This window comes from Carcharhinus amblyrhynchos, chromosome 7 (genome assembly GCF_965287045.1).
Source record: "Carcharhinus amblyrhynchos chromosome 7, sCarAmb.v2.hapA, whole genome shotgun sequence".
Classification (NCBI taxonomy): domain Eukaryota; kingdom Metazoa; phylum Chordata; class Chondrichthyes; order Carcharhiniformes; family Carcharhinidae; genus Carcharhinus; species Carcharhinus amblyrhynchos.
The window spans coordinates 34,459,289-34,477,990 of NC_137330.1; the positions used below are offsets into that span (position 1 = coordinate 34,459,289).

The 18,702-nt window shown below is 38.4% G+C and overlaps 1 protein-coding gene across 4 annotated transcripts in view; it reads left to right on the forward strand.

The window, feature by feature from the left end:
- LOC145344864 (kinase D-interacting substrate of 220 kDa-like) overlaps positions 1-18,702 on the forward strand; it is a 135,451-nt gene that overhangs the window by 103,961 nt on the left and 12,788 nt on the right. For 2 of the 4 annotated variants that reach the window (XM_080192120.1, XM_080192121.1), the window contains exons 23-26: positions 1,649-1,827; positions 6,164-6,387; positions 6,692-6,808; positions 8,047-8,103. In XM_080192120.1, the coding sequence (XP_080048246.1) occupies positions 1,649-1,827; positions 6,164-6,387; positions 6,692-6,808; positions 8,047-8,103 (577 nt within the window). The remainder of the gene's footprint in view (positions 1-1,648; positions 1,828-6,163; positions 6,388-6,691; positions 6,809-8,046; positions 8,104-18,702) is intronic. The other 2 variants (XM_080192122.1, XM_080192123.1) reach the window with 2 other exon arrangements.

The following is an 18,702-nucleotide window of genomic DNA, read 5'->3' on the forward strand; positions in this document are numbered from 1 at the left end:
GCATTCACTTCCCTTGTCCAAGTCATTAATATATGTTGCAGATAATTGTGGCTCCAGCACTGATCCCTAGTGCTCTCAATTAGTTACAGGTTGCCGTCCTGAAAACGCCCCTCTTATCCCGACTTCTATTAATTAATCTGCCCACTATCCGTGCTAATATACTACCTCCAACATTATTGGCTCTTATTAAGTACTTTTTAATCCAAAGATGTGCAGGCTAGGTTGATTGGCCGTTCTAAATTGCTCTTAGTGTCCCAGGATGCATAGGTTAGAGGGATTAGTGGGTAAATATGTGGGAATATGGGGATAGGGCTTGGGTGGTATTGTGGTTGGTGCAGACTTGATGAGCCGAATGACCTCTTTCTGCACTGTAGGATTCTTTGATCTTATCAAACACATTTTGGAAATTCAAGTATGTTACATCTACTGGTTCCTCATTTTCTTTCCTACTCCTTACTTCCTTAAAAAATTCTAATGCTATTACATTCTCAATAATGGACTGTAACATTGTCACCATACAATATGGAGAGCTTGGCTGATACTTGCTTGAGTACATAAAATATTAACATCTTTAAGGGGAGGTCGTGGCTTGGAGGTACTGTCGCTGGACTAGTAATCCAGAGACCCAGAGTAACGTTCTGCGGACCAGAGTTCGAATCCCACCATGGCCGAAAATAATCTGGAATTAAAAGTCTAATGATGACTGTGAAACCATTGTTGATTGTTGTAAAGACTCAACTGATTCACTAATGTCCTTGTAAGGAAAAAATCTGCTGTCCTTAGCCAGTCTGGCTTACATGTGATTTCAGATTCACAATAATGCGGTTGACTCTTAATGCTCTTGGGTGGACAACAAATGCTGGCCCAACCAGTCACACCGTATCTCATGAACAAACAAAAGAAAAATAGTTTTAAAATACAGATATCCACATTTATATGCTCTCGAATTGAGTGACTTGCTAGACCATTACACAGGGCCGTTAACCACAGGTTTGAAATCACATGGGTCAGATTTATTTCCCTAAAGGGCATCAATTTTTTTTAACAACACATAGTTGTCATGGTTACCATTATTAAGACTAGTTCTATATTCCAGGTTTATTGATTGAGTGAATTTAAATTCTACCAGCATTAGTCTGTGACTCTGCATTACTAGCCCCATTGTATTTTCACCATCCCAATATTTCATGCCTGTGCAACCCCCATTTGAGATTTTAAATCTCTAAGAGTGAGTCTGCTTAAAAAAAACTCATGTGTTCTACTATCTGAAAACTGATTACTCAATTAATTAGCACAGTTTTGAAGATTTTAGAACCATTAGTACAATTGCATCATTCACTTCCTGATTGTGGTTTCCTGGTTTTCAAAAAGGAAATTAATGTGTTTAGAATTTGTTCTAGACAAGAACTGTATATCACAATACGACTGTTATTTTCATATAATTATGTTGGTAATAAAAATTTAAAAATCAGTTTGTCATATATTTTCATTTCTGTATTGGTGTTTGTATTTTTATATGCCCCTTTGCAGATTTTTGAGATGGTACAAATAGCTTACTTGGAAAATGTTCCTTTCACAACATGCCGTCTGATGGTTCTAGAAATCTGATTTTAATTTATTTAACAGTATTTTCTATTACTATCTGCAGAATTTCCAAAAACATACCAACTACCAAAGATGTTGAGCCACTTTTAGAAATTGACAGCGATATTCGTAGTTTTGAAGTTTTCCTATCTTCAAGAATGCCAATTCTTTCTGCACGAGATGTAAAAATATTTCTACCATGCACAGTGAATTTGGATCCTAAATTGCGTGAGATTATAGCAGGTGAGCATTTTTTTCATATGGCTTTTAGGATGGTTGGGTAGGCCAGAGTGGTCATCCCGAATCTTCGAAATCCACCTTCAAATTCCAGTGACTTAATTTTTGTTTGTCATTTCTATGGCCTTAATTATACTTTGTGGGGTAGAAAACAACCAGACATCTGACCAGTCACTGACAACCTTCTATTTTAAACCAGTGGAGTTAAACCAGTGGCACAGTGGTTAGCACTGCTGTCTTAGCGCCAGGGATCCGGGTTCAATTCCAGCCTTGGGTGACCCATGTCTGTGTGGATTTCCTCCAGGTACTCCAGATCTGGGTTCAATTCTTGGCTTGAGTCACTGTCTGTGTGGAATCTGTATGTTCTCCTTGTGTCTCCCTGGGTGCTCTGGTTTCTTCCCACAATGCAAAGATGTGCAGCTTAGGTGGATTGACCATGCTAAGTTCCCCCTCAGTGTACCTAAACAGGTGCTGGAACATGATGACTAGAGGATTTTCACAGTAATATCATTGCACTGCCTACTTGTGATTAATAAATAAATAAACTTCAAAACAGTTTCCTCCCACAGTCCACAAGCCATGGTAAATTGCCCCTTAATGTCCAAAGATGTATAGGTTAGAGGGATTACCTGTTACAGGGATAAGGTGCAGGATGAGTCTGGATAAGATGCTCTTTCAGAGAGTTGGTGGTGCAAACTCGATGGTCTCGATGGGCCTAATGATCTCCTTTGCACTGTAGGGATTCTGTGATAATATTTACTAATTTTAGGGCCAAGAAAATACAAGCATTCCCTTAATGATGCTTTTCTTTTTATGATGTATCTTTTAAGTGATAATTACTTAAAATTAAATAATCCCTCCTGCTTTCTAATCTCCCACCCCAAAATCATTCAAAAATGTTAATTTTATTATGTTTTCTTAAATTTTTATCTCCAAGGTAATCATCTTGGTTTCTTTAACAAGGTTGCATAAAAGACTTGAGGTACAATCTTTGTGAAGTAGTTCATTTTAAGAGTGTCGAGGGACTAGCTAGGGTAAATTCATGGAATTATGGGGATAGGGCCTGGGTGGGATTGTGGTCAGTATTAACTCAATGGGCCAAATGGCCTGCTTCTGCAGTGGAGGGATTCTATGATTCTATATTAAGCAATAATGTTTTGCAGTGAGTTTGGCACGAGGTTCTTGCTTTTATTTGTAACCTGAAACACCCAAAATTCTCCAGTGTAAAATTGAAAGTATACGAAAAAAGCACAGTGAATGGAAATGACGCCAAGAACAACAAGATTGGATTGCAGAGAATAGCAGTGTGACAAAACAGATAGTAAGAGCTGCAAAAAATGAATTGAGGTAGAGAAACTATTTCAGCTGGTTGGGAAGTCTTGGACTCTGGAGCATAGTCTTCACAACTAAAGGCAGATCTCTCGTGAGGGGAATTCATGAAATGCTGCTACATGCAAAAGGTAACAAAAGTTTGGAACTCTCATTTGAAGATGTTTGTTGATGCTAGATCAGTTGTTGGTTTTAAATCTGAGATTAATAGATTTTTGTTAACTGCACAAAGGAATGTGGGGCAAAGATTCATATTTTGGGGTTAGATCAGCCATAACCTCATTGAATGATTGAACGGGTTCAGGGGACTAAATGGCCTGCATCTGTTGCTATGTTCTTTTGTTGGTTAATTCCTACTCACACCATTATGTAGCAAGATTAATGATTAAAGTTTTCGAAGGTAAAAACTTTTGTTCTGCTTTTCAAACATTCTGTTATTTTTATGCTGCTATCAGCACTTTCTTTAGTCTTTAAGACTTCCATTAACACTCTGTTTGTCTCATGCCCATATCTTTATCAAATCTCTCCTTGCTGCCACCTATCCCTGACCTAATTTGCTCCACCTGCTCCACTCCTCTCAAAGAGTAAATAGTGCATCATGTTTCTGCCTCTGTGTAATTCTGAAGAAGTCATGTAAACTTGAAACATTAATTCTGTTTTTCTCGCCACAGGTTAGGCCAAACCTGCTGAGTTTTTCCACCATTCTCTGTTTTTATTTCACATTTCTGGCATTTCCAATATTTTGCTCTTATTTAATTAAGCTTTCTAACTAGTGTTATGTTAGAAGTAAGGCACTTATTGATCAAAAACCATTCTCTCATTAGTACACATACGTAAACTGATGATGAATATTGAAATTGCATCCCAATTTGGTGTCATTCGCTCATATTATTTAAAAGCAAGTCACACATCTGGGTTAATTGTTTTAGCACAGCAGGCTGGGAGGATCTCACGGCAGATTCACACATGCATTCCTGCTATGATACAATCTCCCCACACTGCATTTCTGCTCCGTGCCAGAAATCAGTGGGGAGGCGCAGAAATAATTTTAATCCTGTTTTGCATGTGATTTAAATGCATTTGGCAAGTCTGGGACTGAAGTGTCTTTCCTCTGCAGGGGGCACCTTGGCACGGCCCATCAGGCATGTGGCAGTGCCACGGGAGTGGGGCATATGGGGAATGGGGCCTAGGGGGGCAATCAGTGGGGGCTGAGGGTCTTGCTGCCCCCCCCTGGTGTCGGGATCGGTGGGGCAAGGAGGGAGGCCACTGATCAGGGTGGGGAGGTCAGCCTGCTGGAAGGGGTCAGCTGTCGGGAGGACGTGAGCTGGAGATCAGGGCAAGCTGGGAGGGGGGGTTTGGGGCTGGGCCCGAGAATGGTTGGCGGGGGCAGCAATCGGTCCTCAATCACTTATAATGGCACTATTAAACTCCTAGCTGCTTAATCTTTCATTACCGATCTGCTTAGTTATTGCCTCCGTTCCACTTTTGATTCCCTTATCTCTCTCTTTCATTATGACCGTTTCCCTGGGACCCCGGAGTTAAATGTTTATGGCACGTACCAATTAGCTCACAGTAATGCCAGATCTGGCTGGACAACATCAACAACCATTAGTACTCGCACCAAAACAGCTCGTTATTGCAAGATCATCCTAAGATACAAAACTATTCCCTGGCTTCTTTTCACCAGTAAATTCTACTGCTGTGCACCAGCCACCCATGCCTCCATCAACAGATGCAAGGAGTTCAAACATGACGTTATCGCTAAAATTATCTGCCACTGACACATCTGGTTGCCAAAAGCCTTATTTCCACCATGGTTATCGCTGTCAAGTTGATAGCACACTCAGCTCTGAATCAGAAGATTGGTAATTCAAGTCCCACTCCAGGACCACACAACAAAAGTCAAAGCCAACACCTCAGTGCACTGAGGGAATGCTACACTGTTGGAGTGGCCATCTTTTGAATGAGATATCAGTCAGAACCCCCATCAGCCATCTCAGGAGGTTGCACAAGCATCCATACTTGAAGAATGGTAGGGGAATTATTGCTGGTGTCCCAATCTATATTTAACCTCAACGCTTCACCATATAACAGATTACCCAGTGATTATCACGTTGCTGTCTGTGGGAGCTTGTTGTGTGCAAATTGGCTGCTACATTTCTAACAACAGTGAATGCATGTCAGAGTTATTTCATTGGCTGCAAAGTGCTTTGGAACAGTTTAGTGGTGCTGAAAGGTGCTATATAAATGCAAATCTTTACCATACACCTAATCAAAAAGTCTACAGTTGACTCTGCTGTCCTTGCAAATCACTGTCGCATCTCCACCCTCGCTTTTATCACTAAAATCCACGAAAATATTGCCTCCCAAATCATGGCATCTTTGCTACAATATTTCTGTAATCAGTTTTCTCAACTTGCCGCAGCAGTGAAATGGTTTAGTTGTGATTATAGGGAAGCTTGACCGCACCATCCTCTTTCAGTGTCTTTCCTCCATTGTACAACAAAATAACTCCCCTAGCCTGATCATACAATTACCAATCTAGTCACAGCCAGATGTTCATGCATTAGTAGCTTATTTTCCCACACCTGCACCATTAGTTCTGGAGTTCCGTCTTTGAAGCCCTTCATATTGAACTTGACATCTTACTGAGGGGATAACATGTGGGTGAAAAATAGGAGGATGCCAAAGGTGAAACTCTCCAGAGGTCATTGTTGTAATGTAGATAACGTGACCAAAGTACTACTTCGGTTGTACAGTGATCATAAAAGTCACAACAAAAATGCATGTCTTTTTCTTCGTATCATCAGTTGGAAGTTCATCTTGCCATAGATTACGTTAAATCAGTTGATCCCAGGTAGTATGCAAGGCATGAAGTAAATTAACATTTAAATAGATGCCTAAAGTACTGACCCAGGTGTACAAGTCCACTTTTCTTGCTGAAAATGTGTCTGAGCATAAGTTGTATTAGATACAAACTGTCTTTGCTCAGGAGTTTTCTTCATGCCTACAGATATCCGAGCAGCCAGGGAGCAGATGTCCACTGTAAACATCACCGGGATTCCTTATCCTTCACTACCTTTGCAGGAAGCTCCACTTCGGGCAGTGTCTGTGTTCAGCCAGGCACCATCAGTCTGTTCCTCCTCAACTTCATTCAATGGTAATGTAATGTCGCCACAACATCCTAGCAGCTATTATAGTGGCATGGTTGGACAACAGCACCCATTTTATAACCGGGTAAGTAAATTTAAATCTATTATTTTACTTGATCCAAAATGACCATAGGCTTTTCTTTTAAATTGAGTTGACACTGCAACATTACCATCTTGCCAATCCCCCATATTTAATTTATAACCATGTGTTACTTTGGTTGGCTTTGCAATGTCTATTTTGAGTTTCATTCATCATGAATTGGGATTTGGGAAGTAAAGGTATTCTACATTGAAAGTAAGAATTGTCATTCCATACATTGTGTGTTTTTTGTTGTGAATTCATTTGATTTTCCTAAATTGTTGTTTTTCCACCTGTTCCTTTTCCATAGCCATATTTTGCCCCTCCTATTTGTTACTTGCCAAGGCAATACTTTGGCAGTTTGCAACATCCCATCTCGCATTCATCAGCTAAAACCACTTTGTCAAGAGAACAGAACAGTAACCTAGTAAGTATTACAAAAGGGGTAAAAGATGAATATTTTAGTACTGAGATGGAGTGTGTGTTTTATACAACATTTAATCTATATTTGTGAAACGTTTCGCCAGCTAGACATACCATATATCTGTAAAATGTTAGTATAGTAATAAATATTGAAGTACAAATTCTAAGAAGAATTGCTTAGATTCTTATTAAGTTTTCACCAAAATAATATCTTTGCAATGTAGTATTGCTTTGCTTCCTATGAGCTCCTCTCCTCAGTTTAATGTTTACAAGTAAATGTTATTTTTCCTGAATCCTGACAGTATTTTGTATTTTCAGGTTTTGCAAAAGTTGTTCCTCTTTTATTTCATTTCAAATTGTTAACCTTCATGTTTGTTCGTATTAGCCCATTGCTGTCTATTTTTCTTTTCTTAAACCATGTTTCGTGTTCAGAATACCTGAATGTTAAAAATCAGGTAAAAATCACTTTTTGGATGAGCTATGATGAATTGCTGAACTTTGCTTAGGTTTATGTGTCCCTTTGACGTTAGAAACTGTAAACTAACTATTTTGGAGTGCATACCTTTATTGCTGTTAATCACGGGAAACTATTATTCTGTTTGAAACACCAGTAAAATAATTTCCTATAAAATATGCAAGTCAAATGGGGTACGTAGAATTTGGCCAACTTCCATTTTCAAAGATCAGGAACAAAAAAATTAAAAATACTAATTACTAAGTTAGCAACTAAATCAAATTGACCAAATAGAAACAGAAAATGCTGTAAAGACTCAACAAGTTTGGTTCAACAAGTTAACATTTCAAGCCCAATATGATTCTTCTTTTGAAGCTCTAAAAAAGTGATATTGGCCTTGAAGAATCAACTTTGTTTCTCTCTCCAAAAATGCTATCAGACCTGCTGAATTTTTCCAGTGTTTTCTGTTTGTATTTTAGATTTGCAGTACCCACAGTATTTCGCTTTTATTATTGCTGTATGACCATCACATTGTCATCTCTCACCATTTCGTATTTTGACTTGGCCTTTTAGCTTTCCCTCTACTTACGATGAGATGTAAGCAGTGAGAAGTGCATTCAAAAGATTTAATAATTACAGAATGATCACTTTAATTAAAAGCTGTTAGTTAATTGCAAAATAGATAATCATTCACCACGCTACAAGTTTATGTTAACAAAAGAGGTATACATGATTTGCTTTCTGATATATTTGTATTGTCACCAAAATTTTGATTTTGTTCTTGTTAGGAGGTGATCGAGGAGGCTGCTGATGAGGGGCTTCCTTCCCCCACAGACACCTCACTGGTAATGAGTAGTCACGTGGTGTGGAGTTGTAGCATCTCATTGCTTCTTCCACTGTGATGATACCTAACCAATTAGAAAAACCGTTTTAAGCAACATTTTCATTTTATTCCTCACTGTCTGTCTCTGGTGTGATTTACGTGGTTGCAGTGTTGACCATGTGTTGTCATTTCCAAAACTTCACTTTTTGCAGTATGAATAAGTCTGTAGATCACTTTAGGTTCGTTCACAGAACTAGACGTTATTAAAACCAGCTTCTGGAAAAAGTACCTTTGCGTCATAACACTCCTTTAATAGGTAATTTGTAAAAGTAAATTCGTAATCTATGGGAAGCAACGTTTAAGAAATTATCATTGGTCACATCTGTAGCCAATCATAATTTGAGTGACATTTATTTGTAATATTTGTTCAGGTTTATGGCGCATAACTTAGTTGACACTCAGCCTGTTAAATGTGTTGAATCTGAAGCTGTTGTTAAAAATTTGAAATGTCCTGATGACACAGGTGTGGAACAAGAACACTTTGAGTTTAAATATGAATCCTTCATTGGTTTCAGTAGGAAATTTGAAATGTTCTTGCCAATAGGATTGAGGATAATTAGAAGCACATCAAGAAATACTGTAGGTGGGTAGTGTTCCAGAAGCATTTACTTTGTAATCATATTGATAAGACTATGATGTTGTGGTAATGTCACTAGATTAGTAATCCAGAGGCCCAGATTAATAGGAACCTAGGTTCAAATCCCACTATGGCAGCTGGAACTGGAATTTCAATTTAATTATTAAAATTTGTAATTAAGACATGTAAAACTTGCATTTTTGACCAGTAATGGTGACTGTGAAACCATCATCGATTGTTGTAAAAATCCATCTTGTTCAGTAATATCTTTTTAGGGAAGGAAATCTGCCACCGTTGGTCTGGCCTACACGTGACTCCAGATCCACAGTAATATGGTTGACTTGTAACTGACCTCTGTAATGGCCTAGCAAGCCACTCAGTTCAAGGGCAGTTGAGAATGGGCAACATATGCCAGTGAAACCCATATCGAAGAAAATAATTTTTAAAAGTAGCACATTATTACAACAATTTGTATATGTAACTTGTATAGAGCATTTAGCATAATGAAACCACCAGAACTCTTCATAAGATCATTATAATGAAAAATATGCCACTGACCCATGAGATATTAACTCAAATGACAAAAAGTTTGCTCAAAGAGGTAGGTTTGAAGTGGGAAGAAAGTAATATAAAGAGGTAAGAGGCAAGGCCATGGAGAGATTTGAAAACAAGGATGAGAGTTTCAAAATCAAGAAATTGTTTGAATGGGAACCATCCAGTGCTGAATGTCGGGTAAGAAATCTGATAATTTTGCAGCAAGAAAAGGATCATTAGAGGTGGTGGTGCAGTAGAGCTTGGTGTCACCAGTATACGTGTGAAAACTAACAATGTGCCTTCAGATTGCATTACATGTAGTTGAGAAAAAGGAGGGGGGGGTCGTTCTAGGATAGATCCTTGAAAGACAACAGAGATATCAATGCAGGAAGGGAAGCAATTACAAATGATTATCTGGCTACGATTTGATCATTAAAACTGGAACATCATGAGAGCAGTTTCATTCAGCTAGATGACAGTGAAGAAACATTAGAGTCCACCACTCCTTTTGCGTTCTAAATATCACAGTAATGCTACATGTTGAATGGGTGAATGCCACATTAGTTGAGGCATGGATAGTCATGCTCTTCAGAAATGTACTGAAATTGCACTATTAACTTAGTAGCCATGGCATTTTTTCTTTGAAACTCTTATTAACCTCAGTAGTATCAATATCAAAAGGCATAGGAACAGAGGTTGGTCATTTGGCCCATTGAGCCTGCTCCACCATTCAATGAGATCATGACTGATCTGATTTTATAATCCTAAACTCACTTCCCTGCCGCATCCACATAACCCTTGATTCCCTTACGGATTTAAAAATCTGTCTACCTCCACCTTGAACATACTTAACCCAACTTCTGTAGCACTTTGCAATTGAGAATTCCAAAGATTCATTGCCCTCTGAGAGAAGAAACTCTTCCTCAACTGTGTCTTAAACAGGCGACCTCATACTCTGAAATTATGTTCTCTGGTCCTAGATTCTCCCACAAGGAGAGAGAATTTCTCAGCATCTACCCTGTCAAGATTCCTGAGAATCCTATATGTCTCAATAAAGTCACCTCTCATTCTTAACTCCAGTGAGTACAGGTTTACTCTCTCCTTATCCAAAAATCCCTCCATATCTGGGATCAACCTAGTGAACCTTCTCTGGACTGTCTCCAATGTCAGTATTTCTTAGATAAGGGAAACAAAACTGTTTACAATATTCCAGGTGCAATCTAATCAGTGCCTTGTATAGTTTTAGCAAGACTTCCCTATTACTTCATTTCCTTGAAATAAAGGCCAACATTCCTTTTGCCTTCCCCGTTACCTGCTGCAATTTGCATGCTAGGTTTTTGTGATTTATGCACAAGGATCTCCCAAATCCCTCTGCTACAGTTTTCTGTGGTCTTTCTCCACTTCAATAATATTCAGCTCCTTTATTCTTCCTTCCAAAATGCATAATTTCACATTTTCCTCTTACATTCCATCTGCCAAGATTTTGCCCACTATTTAACCAAAACTATCTCTCAATCTTTCTTGGTATTAGGGAAACAAAATAAAAATGAATGTATGGTGACAGCAAAGATTGGCAGCAAAGGCAACATTATTGTTTTTTGTTATTCCATCTGCAATTTAGCATTCAATAAGTTAGGCACTGAACAAGTCAGTTATTTGACTTACACTTGTGCCAACAACTTCAGTTTCCTTTCCTTTCCTTTTTGTCTGTTTCTTATTAGACCCTGTTTTCTCATCAAAGGCAGCTTATGAATCAAGGTGCATTTGAAGCTTCAATTTCTTTAAGAATTCTGTCACCCCATATTGATATATTTTCCTTTAATTGTGCCTTTTACTTTAAGTTATGGTAACATGCAGTTTTCTGAATACTTGCTGTGCAATTAAAACATCAAGCTTCCATTTTTGTCAGTGGAAAACCATTTCAAGCCAATCAGATGTAAATTTCCCTTGCAATGAAAAATTCCCTGTTACAGTTTCTAAAGTTGCCAACATGATAATATGGTCCCTCCTTACACTATTGAACATGTAGGGCCTTTTTCTTCACATCTGTTAATTATATTGTCAATCTTGTAGGGTAAAATATTAAGTCAATCTTCTTGCACTTTTTGTAAAGGTTTAAATAAATTATTTCATTAAATTCAGACTGATTTGAATTCACTAATTAACTGGCGGTCTTGAAATACATTTCATTATATTTGAGTTTCAGCTTATTGAGACTTATGTTGATACATTATTCCATTGTTTAGAAATATCTGGATTCAATCTTAATTTTGCCAGAGCTGTTCCACAATCTCAGCCCACATGGATCATTTAGTGATGTACAAAATTGATTTATTGGGTTTGTTGACAAATTAAATGGAACAGAAAAGCATAGAGTATAATAATTACATGCAGTATTGAACATTAATAAATGTTAAGGTCTAAGATGAAGAAGCTGTTCCATAGAATGACACACTAACAGTGCAAAGCTTGACTTGCTGATATATGATTATAGCTGTTTGAACACCAAATGCTCTGTTGTACCTTGCTGATGTGGCCATTGTTTGCATGAGAACATTAATAGTGGGTGACCGTTTTGACTGTGCAGAGGCTTTATAGCTTAGCTTGATACTGTACTCAAATTGTGGTCACACATGCATACATCCAGAAGAATTCTTAAATATATTATCAGATTTGGAAGCAATGGATTTCCTTCCTTGACTTCAGAACACAAAGGCTATTGTGGCACCTAAACACCAACTCTGTACTGAGCATGAAATAGTAATTCCTGCTTGAAAAATATTAGCTTGTCAATGCTGCTCTAATCCTATTTCCTGTATTCTTCTTTTTCATATACTTGCATATATAATGTATATGTTGTTTATGCATCAATAGCCAATTGTTATGGTGTTTCATACTCTAATAATGTACTGCAATAATTTCATTGTTTTTGTCTGATAGCAGAAAGGTCTAAAATTAAGTAAAATTCCAGAATATAAAACTTTAAATGTATGATTTTTTTTAACGAAAGAGAAATCCTTCCAAAATTTTAATTTCTTTGGTTTTTATAGTGTCAAAGCTTTCCACTCAAGTTGCTACCTTTTTCTGTCATTCATTCATGGGTCGTGACATTACGTAAAGGCCAGAATTTATTGCCAATCCCTAATCACCCTGGTGCAAGTAATGGTGAACTGCATCCTTGAACCACTGTAATTCATGTGGTGTAGGTACTGTTAGGCAGGAGGTGCCAGGATTTTGACAGTGAAGCAGCAATATAATCAGGATAGTGAGTGACTTGGAAGAGAACTTGCAGATGGTGGTGTCTCCTATCCTTCTGTGTGATAGAGGTAGTAGGTTTGGATGGTGCTGTTGTGTTCTTGGAGAGTTTATGTAGTTTATTTTGTAACTGGTTTACTGCTGCTACTGTACACTAGTGGTGGAGGAAGTCTATGTTTAAGATAGTGGTTAGGGTGTCAGTCAAGCGAGCTGCTTTGTCCTGGAAGGTGTCAGGCTTATTGAATGTTGTTGGAGCTGCATTCATCCAGATAAATGACAATGTTCCATTGCAACGCTAACTTGTGCCTTGTAGATGCAGGAGGTAAATTACTCGTGGCTGTATTCCCTGCCTCTGATGTGCCCTTGCAGACACAGTATTTATATGGTTGATCTAGTTAAGTTTCTGGTCAGTGGTAACTCCCAGATTATGCTGGTGAGGATTTCAGTGATGGTTAACAAGATGGTTGGTTTCTGTCTTGTCAGAGATGGTCATTGTCTGTCATTTGTGTGGCGCAAATTTACTTGCCATGTATCAGTCCAAGTCTTGCTGCATGCTGATATGGATTGTTCCATTATCTAAAGAATTGCCAGTGATACTGAACACTGCAGTGATCAGCAAACTTCCCCACCTCTGGCTTCAACATGGAGGGGAAGTCACTGATGTAGCAGCTGAAAGTGGTTGGCCTCAGACATTACCCTGTGTCTATCTAAACAGCTTGTGGTGCATCCCATATTTGCATAATCAACAATTGTGCATCTGGGATGCTATTTTCTCTAATAAATGTGGAAGCCCTAACACAGAACCCTATGGAACACCACCAGTCACATCTGTCAGTTAAACTATCTGTCCATTATCCCTCTGTGTCAATGATGCAGACAGCTGGGTGGCAGTTGCCAATGACTGTGACCTCTGGACACTGACTATTTGGAGGGATGAGAGGCATTATAAGAGGCAAGGAATAATGGAAAGCTACACAAACTGAGATGGGAGCCCAAAAAAAAGCTGGCAAATTCTGTACTTCCTTAGCCATTGTTGTCTTCTACAGCAAATGCAGCAGAAAAGTCTGTGCCAGAATGGGACATCTGAGCCACACAAGGTGTTTGAAGAGTTAACCTGTCAGGGCACAAACCATCATCTCCTGAGATGGAAGGCTGTCAGTTACCAACTGTTATGCTTGTCTCCTGATTCTCAGCCAGTCTCCAAGCCAGGTCAATTAATTTGCCTTCAATTCCAAGAGCTTCAACTATAATTGACAGTCTCTTATGGGACCTTTGCAAATGCTTTCAGGAAGTCTTTATAAATAACAACCACAGATGATCCATTAATTATAGACTGTAGCAATCAAAAGATTTTAGAACATGGGCATAGGCAGTGCCAAGTTGCCCCCACGCGTTGGCACTTTGCACTTTGGACAGTACCGGGGGGCACAGGCTAGCACTACCTATGCCCAGGGGGCACCACTCCCCCTGCTGCCTGACCTCCTGGGGGGCCACCGGATTGCACCCATCCCTTCACTCCAGCGGGGTCAGACCGCTAGCTCCCCACTTTTGGGGAGCTAGTCTAACCCCCGCTGGAGTGTAACACTCTGGCGGGATGGGAGGGGCTAGTGGCCTTGGAGAATTCAGTCCCGGGCCCACAAATGGTATTTAAATGATATTTAAAATATCATTTAAATGCTAGCCCTGCCTACGCACCAATTTCCAATGCAGAGTAGATATTTCTGGCGTTGGGAAACGTTGGCGGGGTGTGAATCCTGTGCATTGCCCCCCTCCCCCCGCGATTCTCATGCTCGCTGTGCTAAAAAATTAGTAAAAGGTCAGAATACAGGACATACTAAAGAAACTAATATTAAATCAGCGACAGGAACTGACTGCAATTAAAGTAAGCAAATTAGTAATAATTAATAAAACAATGGCAGTAAAAGTGATAAATCCCCAGGACCAGGTGGTTTCTATCCCAAGGTTTTAAAGGAAGTAGATGAGAACATTACAAATGCTTTAACCATGATCTTCAGTTCCTTTAGATTGATAAATTACATGTTACTCCATTATATAAGCAAGGTGAGAACATCAGGGACCAGCTGTTCTAAAATATTCTAAGCCAACCCACCATCTTGACTTCGAAATATACTGCTGTTCCTTCAGTATCGGAGCCAAAGACCTGGAACTCCCTCCTTAGCAGCATTGTAGGTGTACCTACACCCTAGACTCCAGTCAAAAAGATAGCTCACAAATACCTTCTCGAGCAATTAGGAATGGGCACTGAATGCTGGCCTAGCCAATGACGCCCATGTCTCATGAATGAATAATGAAAAAATATAAAGATTGCTGCAAAGCAATTATTCAACATGTCTGCCATTTCTATATTTTCATATAGTATCACTATTGTCAATTTTTAAGGGACGCACATTGCTTTTAACCGCTGTTTCCTAAAATAATTCTAAAAGATTCCAGTGTTGATTTTGATATGTTACAAGTTTCCTGTCATATTCCTTTCGTATTTCCTTTTTGTATCTCTTATCTGTTTTGAAACTGTGTTGTGCTTTTATTCTCTGCCATTTTCCTTAATCTTTGCTTTATTTTTGCATTTTCATATCTCCTTTTCATTTAGCCCCTATTGCCCCTTTAATCCTTTATGTTTTATTTTGGTAAGAAGAGCTTTTACCCTTAGTTCTAATCCTGTATCAAATCAAATACTTTTTTTGAATGTCCGATTGTTCTTTTACCCGTTAATAGATTTGTCCAATTCAATGTGTATGTTCTTTTTCTCATCGTGTCAAAGTTGGCCTTATCCAAATCTAGAATCTTAGTATAGAAGCATAGAGTACCTACAGTGCAGAGTAGGCCATTTGGCCCATTGAGCCTGCTCCAACAAAAATCCCACCCAGGCTGGCTCCATCCCCGTAACTTCACGTATTTACTCTGCTCGTCCCTTGACGCTGAGGGGCCATTAGCAGAGCCTGCACACCTTTGGAGTGAGAAAGGAAACCAGAGCACCTAGAGGATACCCATGCAGACATAAGGAGAATGTGCAAACTCCACAAAGACAGTGACACGAGGTTGGAATTGAACCCGAGTCCCTGGTGCTGTGAGATAGCAGTGCTAACCACTGTACTAGATATTTTTCCCTTTCAAGCACCACATCAAAATGAATTGTGTTACAATCGCTATTGGGTATATACTATGGCATCATAAGGCTATTAACTAAATTTGACTCATTACTCATCATTAAATCTAATATAGCCTGTCCTGTTGTTAAATTTAAGACATTTTGTTGCAGAGAACTGTCTTGAACAGCTTCAAGAAATCCCCTACGTGTTTGACATGAGCTTATCTATTTATCCAAATCTACATGGAAGTTAAAATTTCCCATTAAAACCACTCTGCTGTTGTTATATACTGGTCTAATCTCTGTATTACTAACTCTGATACTTTTCAGTTGCTACTGGGCCTTGTACATAATTCCAACTGTACTTTTCATTGTTTTTCACTTCCTAATTCCACCCATATAGTCTCCACTGCCTGCTTGCACCTTATTATATCTTGTCTTATCTTTGAAGTAATTTTACCTTGGTGGACTCCTGTAGACTTTTATAACTTGCTATACTCAGCTTCCAGTCCTGGCCATTTTACGGCTGTGATCTGTAATGGCTATTGTGTCATACTCACCGAAGTAGAATTTGCAATTACAATTCATTCAGTTTGCTTCCTTATACAAAGTCTGGTTGGAGAGTGTTTATTTCAGCCATGCACTCTAACTTTTCTCACATCTTTCTTTCTTTTCTCTCCTGATTTAATTTGTAGCTTTTAGTTTTTTTCATTACCTATGGTACCTGACTTGCAAGTTCTGACTATCGGTCAACTGACTTCCTTTTATTTTATTTTATAGATATTATTGAGACTACATTTTTCAACTGAACCTTTTTCCCTACCCACTCCCCCTACAAAGATAACTCCAGTGACTGAAACCAAGAGAAAATGCTAGAAAATCTCAGCAGGTCTGTCAGCATCTGTTAAGAGAGAAAAGAGCTGATGTTTCGAGTCCAGACGATTTTGTCAAAGCTAAAAGGCACAGAAAGTGGGAGATATTTATACTGTAAGTTGAGGGAATGAAAGATGTGTCATAGCCACAGAAATGAGGGGAAAGGCTGCTAATGGCATCCAGTAGAAATTGTGAATGGCCAAACCATAGAGAAGCTGAAATCAGAGGGTAAGCTGTGACAGATGACAATATGGGGTGAGGGGGAGAGATGGGTGGGAGAGAGTAAATTTGAGAAAAGGTGGGGGGAAAGGGGAAGCAAAAGAGAGGAAAGGTAAGGAAAGAGGAATAAAATAGGAGGAAAAAGTGTGGGGGAAGGCAAAATAAAGACAATAAAGAAATAAAAGGTAGAGAACAGCTAAGAATGAAATGAAAACAAAGGGGTCAAGGTGGGGTAGAGCTAACCATCTAAAGTTGTTGAATGTTGAGACCGGAAAGCTGCAGTGTGTCCAGTAGGAAGATGAAATGCTATTCCTCCAGTTTTGTTGAGCTTCATGTTGCAGCAGGCCAAGGGCAGACATGTAGGCATGGAAGCTTGATGTGTTCTTAATCCTGTGATCGCCATATTGCTGATGGACAATGTTGTTCTCCCTTGTCCCACTGCCACCTTGTTTTCAGACAAACATTGGGCAGATATCTTCACTTGTGAATGAATTTACGTGAGGACTTATTGGACCTTCAATCCAAGTAATGCAAAAACAGATTGTTAACTGGCATTTTGCAATTTACTTTTTAAAACTTGATAACCACAATCAAACTTTTACTCGGATGTGCTGTTTTTTTTCATAAGCTGGTTTTATTTTTCAAATTAGAAGACTTCTGTCTGCTATGTGCCTGCTTTTAGGCTTTCAATCTTTTCCAACTTTTACACACGCAGTTGATTTAGTATGTGTTGAATGTGGCAATGGTGTGTTCAGAATTTCTTTATAGATCGTATTTCAGTAGGCAGAACGTGGAAAACTTAATTGAACTGCAGAGATTACAAAAGCAAAGGCAGTCGTTTGTTTTCTAAAATGCATTGATTTCTCAATGTAAATGTGGCATTTCAACCAAGCAGCATCTCCAAAATATTGCCTCAAGTTAATAAGTTTTGGTATTTAATGGTATTTTTATGGCCACAACTTGAGTTCTTTACAGATTCATAATTTATTTCATTGAAATTTGCCAATATAACCAAAATGTCCATTGTGTTGCATTGTACTCCATTTTGGGGACAACAACAGGCCAAATTATATTTTTGAGAAGTGGCTACGTGTACAAGTTCTCTAGTGTCTGTGAATGAAAACAATGTTGCAGGATATTGTAATGACCATGCCAGGATTGATTATAATGGTTCTGTGCTAGAAATCATGTGAATGTGTAGGTAAGATCAGGATAACTACTATGGTCAAATAACAATCACTGTCCAAACTTTCGCAGTAGAGTGTTCGTGTGACAAAAGGATCAAAAGGCCACTAACAGTTGTGGAACTGTATCATGATCTGAATTGTTTGGGGAAGTCTGAGTGAGGAGGAAATTTGCAGTAAAATTATCTACACAGTGGATACTAATATACATATTTAAACATCTTGAAATGTATTGCAAAGCTATGAATGCTTTTGTAAATCATCACTCTGATCAATTTTTAATTTCTGCATTAATTTATTAGCATTTTAATTTAATTTAGCTTAAATTAATTTTGCACTTTTCCTGCTTATTCCATATTCCTTTTCATAAGAAATGAACTAAATACCTGTTTTGACACCTTGGTGGAATATTGACTGGTTTAAAACCATTATAGTTTCATGGGTACTTGGCAACATGGTGAAGTGCAAAGTTTTGCAAAGGCTCTTTTTCCTTGAACTGTATTATTAAATCAGTGTTTTAATGCATTATTTTTATACTAAACTATTAATCATATTTCCTTAAGTAAACTATTTTTAATGAGTTGTCTGTAAAAGTGTAGTTTCTTTTAAAAGTTTTACTTAAAAATCCTATAGAGTCTACAGTAACTTTTTTTGTGTCCTATAAGACACTTGAAATTTTTTTTAAAAATTAGTCTGCTGTAATCTTTTGCAGAAATGTGATTTATTAGTTAATGACATCTTTGGAATCCAATGTGTTTTTATCAAAAAAGTTATATAAGTTGTAAGAATTAGATTTAGTTTGCAGCCAGT